The following is a 14,884-nucleotide window of genomic DNA, read 5'->3' on the forward strand; positions in this document are numbered from 1 at the left end:
AATAGTCGAAAGGAAACGCACCAGCACTGCGCCAATATATCGCGCGCCGTCGGTGGCCGGCCCGCGTGTATAGTCTCGGTTCGGAATTGATGAGCTGCGCTAGTACTTGCTCTTGGTGCACAGTCGAAAGGAGATGCACATCTGCACCGGTAGGTCGGAGTAGCGGCCGGGTCATCAGGGCCCGCTCGCCACGATCACCTTGCGTCTCCTGTACTGGAACAGCAGCATGCATGCATGCAGGCTGCGTGCGCGCCCGAAATAGTTGTAGCAGACGGTCATGCACGCCGGCGCTGCCGCCACCTGCGTTCCAAACAGATCGACACACGGGCCGACGGCGAGCAAGTAGTAGTAACTGCATGCATGCACGGCCATCACTTCGATCCATCGGCTCCACCCTGCCGGCCATGATTCTCCGGCGCCGCGCTGGCCGGCCGGTCCCGCCGCGCGTCGCGTCGCCTCGCTCGCAGTCGCAGTCGCAGGCCAAAACGCCGTGGCGTGAGCGGTGCACGGCAGGTGGCCGGTCTGCCACCGTACAAATTTATTGCTCATCAATCAGTCATCGCTGCATGCATGGCCACACCGTACCACCACGACACGTACGAGTACGACGACGACGACCGGCCGCGTGAACCAACGTGCAGGAGGGCCATACTGAGCCACATAACTCTCCATTCATCTCTTCTTCCCTTCACCTTCGTTCACCCATGCATGGCCGCGAGCCAGTGGCTTAGCTGCTAGCTCTGCCCGTCAGTAGCCTCGATCTGCAACCATTGTCCACATTTTGGACCGCCACCAAGCACTAGTGCGCTGCAGCTTTCAGCTATCTGACACGGCCGACGATGGCCGCCGCCGGCCTCCTCCAGCTACGGCTGCTGCTCCTCGCCGTGCTCGCGGTCACCGCTGCGGCCGGCGGAGTGGGGAGGGCGCCGGCGCTGTTCGTGTTCGGGGACTCGCTTATCGACAGCGGCAACAACAACAACCTGGCGTCGCTTGCCAAGGCCAACTACTTCCCCTACGGCATCGACTTCGCCGACGGCCCCACCGGCCGCTTCTGCAACGGCTACACCATCGTCGACGAGCTCGGTACGTACGGACGTGCGTCAGCGTGCGTGTGTTTGTATGCTAATATATGCACGTTCGTCTAGGATATGTTCTTCTTTGGGGAATTCCTTCTGAGCTTCTTGTTGCTGGCTAGCTCAGCCGTCATACACAAGTCAATTCTGCTTAATTTCTTTCGGACAAAAAAAAAAAAAAACTAAAAACAGTGTGCATTCTGCTGTATGTTTCTGACGACCAATTCTCATAAGTGCTTAGTTTCTGAAATAAAATGGGTAAAATTAACAGCTTGGTAAATTTTTTCCACTGAGATCACTTTTTTCTGTTCTCAACTACTAGTATTAAAAACCCACTGCTCAAACTTCATCCCTCGAATTTAGGATAGATTTTGGGTGAAAATATGACCCTGATGTAGCGTCAAGACCAAGGCTAAAGTAGTTTTTTACAATTTTGAAATTTGGGAAATATTTATAAGTATTTGGGGTAAAGTATATCATATCCATTTATCGATCGCGTTTACTAATTAAAATTCAATCCCGTTGAGAACCAACTGTTTTAGTTTTTTTAATGCCATATATCAACTGAGATTAAAGGTGGTCCTCTCAGGCTAAAAAATATAATACTTTTCACCCGTGCGGCTCGCGGATTCGAACCCAAGAGCTCATGCATGGCCTCGCGTGTACCTTTCCACCCCACTTACACAGCACATGTGACCTTAGGAGGGATGCTTTTCTTTTGAACTAGCCCATCGGAGAACCTTTAGTCTGGATTGGTAACACCAACCGGGATTAAATGATCCTTTAGTCTGGGTTGGCAACACCAACAAGGATTAAATGGTCTATCTTTAGTCCGGGTTGGTGTTACCAACCGGGACTAAAGGTCAAGGCTCTTTAGTCTAGGTTGGTAATACCAACCAGGACTAATGTAGACCCTTTAATCCGGGTTGGTGTTACCAACCGGGACTAAAGGTCAAAGCTCTTAGTCTAGGTTGGTAATACCAACCGGGACTAATGTAGACCTTTTAATCCGGGTTGGTGTTACCGACCGGGATTAAAGGTCATTTGAAGCCTAGGAAATTTGGACCCGGGACTAATGGTCACATTAGTCCTGATCTAAAGCTAGCCGAGACTAATGTGTTGAACGGAAAGTCTGTTCTCTACTAGTGATCTAAAGCTTTTTCATAATTGCTAATGTAGTATACTTTTTTTTTCAAAGTAGGCATGGTTTCAGAAATTTGCAAATTAGCAAATGACTTCGAATAATTTTAACAAAAGTTTTGTTGCACATAGAATTGTTTACAACCTAAATCAATTTATCACACAGTGAATTAATGTTTTATTTGGCATGATTATTTTTTTTACTTTATTTTACGTACTATCTTTTCTTAGTCGTCATTTATACTTTATTTTACTTATGAAATTATTTAGCTTATAAACATTCCTCTGCACTAATGTTGGTCTCATGTTCTTAACGTACCATGCTGCCGAGTGATAATGTTGGTCCACCTCCAAAATAAAACAAGAAACACCAACAGTGTAGCTGGAGTCTTCTTGTCAGATTGAATCAACAAGCATTGAATTGACAATCACAGAGTAGGAATTCTTCTTCTTCTTTTGACAACAACAGAGACTTCTTTGTCAGATTGCTAGAGTACAATATCAGAAATCGCATTAATAATCTAGTGCTGGTAGTACGGAGGCAGTCTATAATTCAAGTCACTTCTATTTATGGAACACAACAACTATCTCGACAGATCACTGAATCCTTGGTGCAGATGAAATGCCCTCTTGTGTTTGTCACTCATTTTTTGTTCAGTAGTTGAATGCGTGCATGACTTGTTTATGCAATAGGGGTAGAAATGACACAAAGTTTACTGAGTATCTAATCTAACTTGGACAAGAAAGGTCATGCCAAACTACGCTGAATTCAATCAATTTTAAATGACTTGATGATCACTGCAGTGCTGATAATTTTCTCCTTGAGTTGATAACCCCAATTTCTGCAAAAAAAGGTGTTTAATTTTATATAATGGGTAAAGCAAGAGATTAATCTTTCGTGTAAATCATTTTTACCTCAACTACCAAACCACATGCACATTACATTTTCTGCAGAAAAATGTGCTTACTTTTCTGTACAGTAATCATTTTTACCATCAACTAACAAACTGCACATATTTCATTTTCTACTCTCAAATATCAGTTCCCGACCTTGAGTTGAATTTAGAGTGGTTTCCTAGATGAAGTGGCGCTGATGTTGTGACACAATCAAGGTTCAAATAGTTATTAAAATTAAAAAACTTTGGGAAAATGGCTTGGTCTATGGAGATTCTGTAACCTAAATCTATTTTATACATTTGAAGTAAACTGTATATAATTCCATTCTCTTGAGAACACAATGTTTTAGTTTGGAAAACCCATATATGCATATAAATAATTTTTCAAAGTAGGCATGGTTTACTTTGAAAATGTTCTCTTTCTTTTAGAAGTGGAGGGTTACTCTTAGTGGTCAATATATAATAAATAAAAGACAAAGTATTTTGAAAATTACAGGCCAATGTTTAATTTAAAAATTAGCAAATGACTTTGAACAATTACAGAAAAAAGTTTATGTGCACACAGAATTATTTTAAACCTAAATCAATTTAATATGCACTGAATTAATTTAAAATTAGCATGATTAACATAAAATGTGAAGTCCATCTGGCCCACCCTCAACTCAAAAACCATAAATCTTACATCCCTCAACTTAAAAAAGGGACAAATGACCCCCTAAACTAGTTTAAAGTAATTTTGAGTCATGTTGTTCTTTCTAATTAAAAAATAGACCCTTTATAAACACTAGATAAGGTTTTAAACCACAAAAAAAATCTTCAATCTTGCAAAAAAACCCAAGAAAAATCCTAGAGGTATATTACAAGAAACACCCAAACAATATATAGAGCTCATGAAATTATCTATGAAAGCTTCCAAAAATTGAATTGAGCTCTAGAAAATGAAGAAATATCTAGAAAAATATAGAATGGTCTTGAAACATTCTGATTGGAGTATAAACACATTTTCAAAACTTTTCACAACAAAAACATGAGATGCAACTAGCATGAATGCAACCAACATTACTCTATATTGCATTCATGCTGGTTGCATCTAATTTTTTTGTTGCAGAAAAATGTGCTTACTTTTCTGCATAGAAATCATTTTTACCCTCAACTACCAAAACACACACATATTTCATTTTCTACTCTCAGATATTAGTTCCCGACCTTGCGTTGAATTTAGAGTGGTTTCTAGATTAAAGTGTGGCGCTTGATGTTGTGACATGATCAAGGCTGAACTTCAGGAAATTTGCTTAATAACATTTTTGCCTCTCGCTTTTTCTATGGAGATTCTATAACTGAAATCTGTTTTACACATTTGAAGTAAACTATATATAGAATTCCATTATCTTGAGAACACACTTTTCAATTTTGAAAACCCATATATGCATATGAGTAATTTTTTCAAGGTAGCCATGGTTTACTTTGAAGTTGTTCTCTTTCTTATAGAAGTGAAGGGTTATCCTATGGGTTAATATATAATAAATAAAAGTGAACAAAGTATTTTGAAAATTACAAGCCAATGTTTAATTTAAAAATTGGCAAATGACTTTGAACAATTACATAAAAAAGTTTATTTGGACATAGAATTATTTCAAACCTAAAGCAATTTAATATCCGGTGACTTAATTTTAAATTAGCATGATGAAAATAAAAGGTGAAATCCATTTGACCTACCTCCAAACTTGTCACTGGAAAACCACCCTCAACTCAAAAACCATAAACCTTACATCCCCAACTTTCAAAAAAGGGACAATAGAATTGAGCTCATGAAATTATCTATCGAAGCTTCAAGAAATAGAATTGAGCTCTAGAAAATGAAGAAATATCTAGAGAAAATCTAGAAATATCTTGAAACATTCTACTTAAGTATAAACACGTTTTGCAAACTTTTCACAACAAAAATATGAGATGCAACTAGCATGAATGCTACCAGCATTACTCTCTGTTGCATTCATGTTGGTTGCGTCTAATGATTTTGTTGTGGAAAGTTTTCAAAATGTGTTTACACATTAATTAGAAAGTTTTGAGATTATTCCATTTTTCTTGACATTTTCTATTTTTCTAAAGCTTAATCCAATTTCTGGAATCTTCAAGAGATAACTTAACAGGCTCCAAATATTTTTTTTAGTACCTATTGTCCTAATATATCTAGGATTTTTTTTGAAGATACTTTCATGGTTTAGAAACCTTATATAGTGTTTATCATATTTGTTTTTTGAATTAGTGACTCAACACACCGTTAAAACCACTTTTAGTTTTGTGGGATTTAGTTTGTCTGGTTTTGAAAGTTGAATGATGTAAGCGTTTGTGGTTTTGAGTTGATAGGTTTAGACTAGCAACAAGTTCAAGGGGTCAAATGGACTTCAGTTAAATAAAATAAAAGTAAGCTATCAATTGCTTGGGGTCTCCAAAAGGAAGAGATAGTGCTGCTGGAGTACTTTTATCGAATTAAATTAACAACATTCAATTAACAGACAACGAGTAGTTTGTAGCAATATTTGAAGTCAAATAAATCTAGCACTATACTAGTATATAGTTAAAGTTAGTTAATTTCATTATGAAAACAACTATCTTTGACATATCACTAGATCATAAGTGCAGATCAAATGGCACCTTCTGCTTGTGACTTCACTTTTTGTTTAGTAGTTGAATGCGTGTCTAACTATACAGATTGTTTATGCACCAACCACGCGGAGTACAAATGACAAGGAGTTGATTTATCACCTATAATATTAGTAATCTAACTAAGCTAGGACACAAGTTCCTGCCGAACCATGTTGACTTCAATTAATCTGACAAGCAAATCGAATAGTTGGTTCACGTTCACAATCTCAGTGTTGTTTAAGATCATTGCACTATTTCTTTTGATGACTTCACTATTGCTCAATAAAGTGTCATTGTGTTCTATGTTTAATTTGCAGCTGAGCTGCTTGGGCTACCCCTAGTGCCACCCTACTCAGAAGCCTCATCCGTGCAGCAAGTCCTGCAGGGCACCAACTACGCCTCTGCCGCCGCCGGGATCCTCGACGACAGTGGCGGCAACTTTGTAAGCAACCATGGCAGCCATGCATGTGTTCATAACCAACAAATGACCAAACAACACTACTTCACAAATTGCAATAATGCAGGTTGGAAGGATCCCATTCAACCAGCAGATCCAGAACTTCGAGTCAACAGTGGCACAGATCACCAGCGCAGTGGGCGCATCAGCGGCAACGGACTTGGTGTCACGCTCCATCCTGTTCGTGGGGATGGGCAGCAACGACTACCTCAACAACTACCTGATGCCCAACTACGACACGCGGCGCCGGTACAGCCCGCAGCAGTTCGCCGACCTCCTGGCCCGGCAGCTCGCCGCGCAGCTCACCAGGCTGTACAACGCCGGCGGCCGGAGGTTCGTGGTGGCCGGCGTGGGGTCGATGGGGTGCATCCCGAGCGTGCTGGCGCAGAGCGTCGCGGGGCGGTGCTCGCAGGAGGTGGACGACCTCGTGCTGCCCTTCAACGCCAACGTGCGGGCATTGCTCGACGGCCTCAACGCCGGCGGCGGCGCTGCTGGTGGTGGTCTCCCTGGTGCCCGGCTCACGTACCTCGACAACTTCCGGATTTTCAGGGCCATCCTCGGCGACCCGGCTGCGTTCGGGTTCAGCGTCGTCGACCGCGGCTGCTGCGGCATCGGCAGGAACCGTGGGCAGGTCACTTGCTTGCCCTTCATGCCGCCGTGCGACGACAGGGAGCGCTATGTGTTCTGGGATGCCTACCACCCCACGGCGGCCGTCAACGTCATCATTGCCAGGCTGGCGTTCCATGGTGGCGCGGACGTCGTCTCGCCCGTCAACGTCCGGCAGCTCGCGGGCCTCTGAGAAGATGATCGGAGCTGACGTAGTAGTATAACTTCGTGTGGTCTGCTCCTTTAAGTCCTTAGTCCTTATTATATATAGAACAAACTAAATTTGTGATATTACCCAATGTAGGAATAAAATCCTGCTAATAAACGCATGGTGTGATGAAGATGAACTCTACGTCCTGTAGATCTATGATTCCTTCGCTCTAGTGTGTTGAGTTTGTTTGTTTCAATCATGCATGTACGTATGTAATAAACTAATCCAAATCATGGACTAGTGATCCAGATTTAAAATCGTACGCGGATGCTGGACCATGCATGCACACATACAGAGCTTACATGCGCACCATGCATGAGCCGGCCATCACTAGAGCCAACACCAACAGCTGACAAAGAGAGAAGCCATGTTTGTTAGGTGAACTGTATCAGCTTTTGTGCTACAAACCTCCAACCACAAACCATGTAGTGGTTAATTATTTGTTACTTCAATCCATATATGCTTTGTACTGCGTATAAGTTTTCTGTGTTTATTTTTCGTATTATACATGGTACCAGAGATTGGATATATGAAATGATATTGGTTGTCCCTATTGATTAGTTGTTACCTTTTTCAAGCCATTTGGGGAATCATCGTCAATTAAGTGATGCATATGTCACGTTTGGATCATCGGGCTAAAAATTAGTTTGCCATCGAAAAATAGCTAGGCTAATCATAAACTTCTTTTTTGAATGGGTTCTAACCACCAATTAGTAGCCCCTAGCTCTTACTCTCCCTCTGTATCACAGGAATTTTAGGACAAATTATGAGGTAAGACAAATGATGTATGTAACTCTCTCTTGACTGTAGAGAGATTTTGTGCTTAAGAGCCTGTTTTGATTCTCTCATCTAAAGTTTAGTTGTTAAAGTTGAGGACTAAAACTTTAGACCACTTTAGCGCACTTGTACGGTTTAAAGTTTTTGTGAGGTGATCTAAACTTTAGAAAACATTTTAGGCCTTCTGTTTGGAGCCTCAATAGCTAAAGTGGACTAACATATTTTGAACATGGTTGTACACACTAATGGTAGGTATGCATGCATGCGATTGGTGTTTTGGAGTACATAATTCACCCATAATACCTTATAATTTGGTACAAATTTTCAATATTTCAAAACTTATATTTGAGGACAATGGAGGGAGTATTAGTCTATGATCATTTGAAGTTTAACCGCCTATTTGGCATCTAAAGCCAGGAACCATTTTTAGTGAGGGGATCCAAATTAAACACCCCAAACCAGTGGATGCATGCACATGCTTTTGTTATTACCGAGCTTAATTTTGGCGCATGCCCTGGCTCATGTGGGCGTCACTTTCTCCAAAAGTTTTTTTTTTTGACAAAATTTGTATGTTAGGATGTCAAGATTTTTTTAGTGAATGTAGTAGTTGTTGTGTTACAAGGTGAGGGTGCTTGGGGTTGGAACATATTTTGGTTATTTCAATAACAAGAAGAATTTTCATCATCACAAGCAATTTATTATATCTCTGTAAAAAAAACATGTCAATGTAGGATTCAAAATTTGTGTCACAGAATATATTTCATTAGGCCAGTCTCAATGGAGTTTCATGGGGGGTTTCATGCACAATTAATAAGGTGCCACGTCAGTTTTTGCATGAAACTGGGAGGAGAGAGAAGAGATTCGTTTCATGGCCATGAAACTTATCCGCACTGTTTCCAAAACTTTGGAAACGCCGTGAAACCTGCACTGAGGCCCTTCCTTCGTTTCATCGCGACTTTTCTTCTCCGGGACCACGCGGGGAAGAGAGGGATGATAGGGATAGGTGGGACCCGTGAATAGTAAAATAAGGGATGAAACCGTGCCATGAAACTTTGCACTGTGGGAGAGACCCGTTTCATATCAAAGTTTCACGTGTTGGAAACTGGGAGGTGAAACTCTCCATTGAGACTGGCCTTATACCTTATGGCATGGGATAGCTAGTGGAACCATAAGCTAGCTAGCCCACTCACTCTGGGCGCCCATTGGCCGCATGCGTGCATGGGGCGCGCGGTTAATTAACAAATGGTCAACTAGGGAATGTTGCACCATTATTTCTCATTAAGTTAAGTTAGTGCACCAAACGAAACGGAATCACTATAATATATAACTATCTAGAGATATGGCTAATCATCTGTGTTAAATTACTAGAGTGACATGCATGTCCTTTTCTAAAAAATAAAGGATTGAGTATTTCTGCAAAGAATAGAAAATAAAATCTGTGCAAGTCAACGAGAAGCACCATTTCTGCACAAGTGCAGTAAGATATCTCGCTACAATGGTGTACACAGAGAGTCAAACTAATCAATCGCCAACCTAACTGAGGATAACTCACAACAAGTTGCAGATTTTTATTGTCAGTATGTACAATCCATCATGCACCTGGATCACTAGCTAGCTAGTGCTAATATATGATATATCCATCATCTATCCTAGCTAGTGACTAAACCACCATGCAGAGAAGAGCTGGTGGACTGAAATTCACGTCCCTTCAACTTATCTTGCTCCACTGCAGCAGCTCGATCCCCGGCCTCTGGCTCGCTCGTGCATCCTCGCTATATATCTCAGCCTCTCTTTTTTTTTTGCGAAAGATATCTCAGCTTCTCTCGTAGAAACGTATATACAAATATATGGAGCAAATGGTAGGTGACGCAGGCGCAGGTTCACGGCCGGACTTCCAGCACGCGTGTGTGCAGTGCTCGGGGTGAACAGCAAGGCAATGTCAACTCCCAAGCTCTGGTGCTCTCGATCTCACACTCACACTCAGACACTTAGTGCATGCATGCCGCCATTGGCAGGGCGGCTAGCTTGTTGCTGCTGCACCATCTTTCCATTCACGCACCAGCACTGCACCAGAGTATATAGAGATATATCTGAAGAGGATTTCTCTTTCACTGTCTCACTCTCACATGCATTCTTGTAGCTTGTTAGTGAACTGTCATGGTCATGGCGGCTGGCATGTTAGCTACCAAATGGAGAGTGACCCATTCACGCTACCGATGGCCGATGGCGACGGCCGATTTTTTTTTGTTTTTCAGTCTTTTTTTTTTTGAAAGATTTTCATAGATACGCCTCTGACAGTATCATTTCAAAAAATAGACCCTGACCTCGGCGCCGTGACAATTGGCGCCGAGCTTACACGTCTCGGCGCCAATTGCTTTGGCGTCGAGGTCCATGGTCATTTTCTTCGTGTACTTGACGTAGCTGCTTGCGTGGTGCGGACGTGGCAGAGCTCGGCGTCGTGGATCTTGGCGCCGAGCTATGGAAATTGATAAATTTTAATTTTTACCATGACTTGATATTGAGAAATATGGCTAACTCTAGATTTTTTACAGTGACTTGTTGTTTGATCACTTAAAATAGTCTAGAAATACTTAAAATAAAAAATGATCTAGGGTTTATGTTCATGAACTAGCCTAAAAATGCTTCTATGTGTTGGATCAATAGTTAACTCCTTTTTCATGATGCTGTTTTGACCAGGGTAAAACTATAGTTTCTTTTCTAAATATGAAGTTTGACCTTTAATAGAAGTTATAGTTTGAGTTGAGTACAACAAACTTTGCTTTTGGACCTAAACCTAAATCAGTCTTTAACATGGCCGAATTGTGACGCTGTTTTGGCTCCTCTAAATCTTTCTAATTCCCTTATCACCGGTAGTGAATTGACATGTTTGCGACATTTTATCTTCTAAATTTGTATATTTCCAATAGTTGCCTCTAAGTTTGTGGTGCAAACAATTTCAAGGACCTCAAGTCGTAACCCAACGAACTTCCGCTCATCATTAATGCCTATACGGAGCGCATCATCTTGAACTGGCTTGATACAAAGACGTTTCATGGGCTCATTGGTACGATGTACTAAATGATCCAGGATGACCTGCATGTCATGTTGTTCCTGTAAGGTTACCTCAAGGTCCAAGTCTTGGACGTTGACAAACTCCTTGATCCAACCGCATGATGGTAGTATGCGTATATGCCCGTGCAGCTTAAAGCAATAACTAAGGGTCTTTGGCGGCCGAGCAATTGTGTCATCCAGAGAAGGAAACAGACCATCCATGTTCTTATGGAGTCGCACTGACAAGGACTCTAGATGGTTGAGACACGAGATAGCAGAAAAGAACTCATGGATGTTGTCCAGGTTGGATATTGAGAAATGTGGCTAACACTAGAGTTTTTACAGTGACTTGCTGTTTAATCACTTAAAACAATCTAGAAATACTTAAGATAAAAAATTTGCCTGACCAAATGAAACTACAGCATGTTCGGGAGACACGGTACAGAGCTCGGCTCCTGCAGTATGGCGGGGCGATGCAGGGCTCGGCTCTATGCGTCTATTGCATTGCTAACCGGAGATGCATCGGTGAATACAACGAACTGTACGTGCATGTGTAGGCATGGAAGCACGGACGCAACACACCTCACCTGTAAGCACGTCATGACCTGTAAACATGTGAAAATATGGCTAAATCTAGAATTTATGACCGTGGCTAAGTCTGATTTTTTACCGTGGCTAAGTCCAAACTTGACGAGACTTGCTTTGTTGTCATGTCCTCAGAGAGTATTCAAATTCGATGTACGGTATCAAATTGAGTTGCTATACAAATTTGAAAGATAAAATGTCGCAAACATGTCAATTCACTATAGGCGATAAGGGAATTAGAAAGATTTAGAGGGGCCAAAACAGCGTCACAATTCGGTTATGTTAAAGACTGATTTAGGTTTAGGTCCAAAAGCAAATTTTGTTGTACTCAACTCAAACTACAACTTCTATTAAAGGTCAAACTTCATATCTAGAAAAAGAAACTATAGTTTTACCCTGGTCAAAACAACATCATGAAAAAAGGAGTTAACTATTGATCCAACACTTAGAAGCATTTTTAGTCTAGTTCATGAACATAAACCCTAGATCATTTTTTATCTTAAGTATTTCTAGACTATTTTAAATGATCAAACAACAAGTCACTGTAAAAAATCTAGAGTTAGCCGCATTTCTCAATATCCAAGTCAAGGTAAAAATTAAAATTTATCAATTTCCATAGCTCGGCGCCGTAGTAATTGGCGCCGAGCTCATGCCAAGATCCATGACGCCGAGCTCATGCCACGTCCGCGCCACGCAAACAGCCACGTCAACGATACGAAAAAAATGACCATGGACCTCGGCGCCAAAGCAATTGGCGTCGAGACGTGTAAGCTCGGCGTCAATTACTACCAGAGACGTATTTGTAAAAATCTTTCAAAAAAAAAGGGCTGAAAAACAAAAAAAAAAAAATCGGTGGCGACGGCCGCAGATGGAATGAACCGGCAACAATAACCCAATCATGCGTTACCACGCACCATATATGTTTCTGCAGAAAGTGGCCTCAATTTTGTATTGCCCAGTTGGCCAAGCATGCATATGCATGCATGCAACTCGATCACTGTTCATCTGAGACTGATACGCATACATGTTGCAGTTGTTCGTCGTGTCCTGTGTCTCTGGCTCTCTGCCTAGCAGTAGCAGATCGGCTAGCAGTGGCAGTGTGGAGACTATTCTTCAGAATTGTTATGCTTGAGTTGCATGACGCCATAGGGCACTGCTAGGTGAGTGGTGTGCAGTTCTTTTTGACTACAGGAAGAAGAAGTAGCCAAGTAGTAGGCCATTCTTGGCAACATATGGATGATGGATCTCCTAGTGGCCATGCATGTTTTGGGTTTCATCCATGTACTGCACTCACTATAGCACTAGCTAGAGACACCACCAGTACGTGATATTGTAGAATGATTACATATATGTATAGAAAACCACGTTGCGTATTCGATTCAAGAATATACTCTATATATGACAATAATATTAGTTAAAGCAATAGTAGTCCTGATTGAACTCCTGATGCATGCACTGATTGCATTGGTTGGCGCATTATAAATAGCTGCTCCCGGTGCACGTACTCTCCACACAGCAAGTGCTCACTCACTCACTCGTCTTCTTCTCCTTCCTCCGGCCGGCCTCTCTTGTCACTCGATCGAGGTGCTCAATGATGGCGAAGATGAGTGCGGCCAAGAACCTTGTCCGGCTCCTCTTCCTCGTGCAGGTGGCCGCCGGTCTGCTGGCTGGCCCCGGCGGCGTCGCGGCTCTCAGCATGGACTACTACAGCATGAGCTGCCCGTTCGCGGAGATGATGGTGCGCAGCGTCGTCTACGACGCTCTCACGAAGGACCCCACCCTCGCCGGCAGCCTCCTGAGGCTGCACTTCCACGACTGCTTCGTGCAGGGCTGCGACGCGTCGGTGCTGATCGACTCGACGGACGGCAACACGGCGGAGAAAGACGCGCAGGCGAACAAGAGCCTGCGTGGCTTCGAGGTGATCGACCGCATCAAGGAGGTGCTGGAGTCGCAGTGCCCCGGCGTCGTCTCCTGCGCTGACATCCTGGCGCTGGCGGCGCGGGACGCCGTGCTCCTGGCGTGGGGCCCCTACTACGGCGTGCCCCTGGGGCGGCGCGACGGGACGCGGTCGCTGGACTCCGACACCTTCACGGCGCTCCCGCCGCCCTTCTTCAACACGACGTCGCTCATCAAGCTCTTCGGCTCGCACGGGTTCACGGTGCAGGACCTCGTGGCGCTCTCCGGCGGCCACACGCTGGGCATCGCGCACTGCGCCAACTTCAAGGCCCGGCTCACCGAGACGGACACGCTGGACGCCACGCTGGGGTCGTCGCTCGGCGCCACCTGCACCGCCAACGGGGACGCCGGCACCGCGCCGTTCGACCGGACCAGCACCAGGTTCGACACCGTCTACTACCGGGAGCTGCAGATGCGGCGGGGGCTGCTCAGCTCCGACCAGACGCTGTTCGAGTCGCCGGAGACCAAGGGCATCGTCAACATGTTCGCCATGAACCAGGCCTACTTCTTCTACGCGTTCCAGCAGGGGATGCTCAAGATGGGGCAGCTCGACCTCAAGGAAGGCGACCAGGGTGAGATCAGGCACACGTGCAGGGTCATCAACTCCTAGGCAATGCAAGCAACTCCTGGTATACGTGTGGCTGCTGTGTCAGCAAAGTATGTGTGGCTTGTAAAAGTAAAACAAGCATGATGCATGGCACTGGTGTATGATATACGAGTGCCCATGCATACCAAGATAGGAACTAAGAATGAAGCTCTTGAAGCAAATAATAATGCAAGGATACACTATATTGTGTACTGTAACAAATAATTGAAGGAAGTAGAATCTGGAGTCCCTGCTTGTGTGAAAAAGCCTGTTCTTATCATTGGATAGCATGGCTATCCCTAGCATTTTGGTGGCCCGGTGCAAAATTCAAAATGAGGCCTTATGTATAAGATCGAACAATTGTTTTAAAAATGACCTATTATTTAATCTTTCAATTGTATAACTTCTTGATTACATCTTGCCAAAAAATATATAAGAACTCTTGATTACTCAATTATGGCTATATTTTAGATGAAATGTGCCATCCATTTAGTATGGCTTGTTACAAAAAATCTTTGGTAAGATATTTAAGATCCCCCCGGTAAAAAAAAGGACAATTTGACACAAAACTACCTGTAAGAAATGATAGTACCTCAAAGAAAAATCTATCCATATTCTTTCTTCGATCGCCCACCGCCTGTGCTGGAGCTTGAAAACTATACTGAAAAGGCAGCAAGAGAAATGGAGCGAATTCTAGTATCCTCCGAAAGAACATTGACTAGAGAAATTCCATAGGAATAAATGCAGGCTTAAATTCCTTCAACACTAGAATGGAGTGTCCCTATAAAAAACACTAGAATAGAGTGTCAGCCTTACAATCCTTCAACACCAGAGTGTTTAGAGAAATTAAAACTTGTCCTAGAGCAGAGGAAAATAAGATCAAAATCACTGTGCACCAAA

The 14,884-nt window shown here is 43.1% G+C and overlaps 2 protein-coding genes across 2 annotated transcripts; both read left to right on the forward strand.

The window, feature by feature from the left end:
- The first annotated feature begins 665 nt into the window (after positions 1–665).
- On the forward strand, positions 666–7,378 carry LOC136472433 (GDSL esterase/lipase At1g71691-like). Its single transcript, XM_066470143.1, has 3 exons — positions 666–1,083; positions 6,073–6,197; positions 6,280–7,378. Exons 1-3 carry the CDS (start codon positions 840–842, stop codon positions 7,009–7,011), a joined length of 1,101 nt encoding a protein of 366 aa, XP_066326240.1. The 5' UTR covers positions 666–839; the 3' UTR covers positions 7,012–7,378.
- Positions 7,379–12,970: 5,592 nt separating this feature from the next.
- Positions 12,971–14,230, forward strand: LOC136476613 (peroxidase 47-like). The gene has a single exon (XM_066474527.1). The coding sequence runs from the start codon at positions 13,034–13,036 to the stop codon at positions 14,006–14,008; it is 975 nt and encodes a 324-aa protein (XP_066330624.1). The 5' UTR covers positions 12,971–13,033; the 3' UTR covers positions 14,009–14,230.
- The last annotated feature ends 654 nt before the right edge of the window (positions 14,231–14,884 follow it).

The sequence above is a fragment of the Miscanthus floridulus genome, chromosome 8 (assembly GCF_019320115.1).
Source record: "Miscanthus floridulus cultivar M001 chromosome 8, ASM1932011v1, whole genome shotgun sequence".
In the NCBI taxonomy this organism is placed as follows: domain Eukaryota; kingdom Viridiplantae; phylum Streptophyta; class Magnoliopsida; order Poales; family Poaceae; genus Miscanthus; species Miscanthus floridulus.

Coding starts and splice junctions, on each gene's coding strand:
- LOC136472433 (XM_066470143.1), top strand. CDS start 840: ATGGCCGCCGCCGGCCTCCTCCAGCTACGGCTGCTGCTCCTCGCCGTG. Junction 1,084..6,072: donor CACCATCGTCGACGAGCTCG/GTACGTACGGAC, acceptor TTTAATTTGCAG/CTGAGCTGCTTGGGCTACCC. Junction 6,198..6,279: donor ACGACAGTGGCGGCAACTTT/GTAAGCAACCAT, acceptor GCAATAATGCAG/GTTGGAAGGATCCCATTCAA.
- LOC136476613 (XM_066474527.1), top strand. CDS start 13,034: ATGATGGCGAAGATGAGTGCGGCCAAGAACCTTGTCCGGCTCCTCTTC.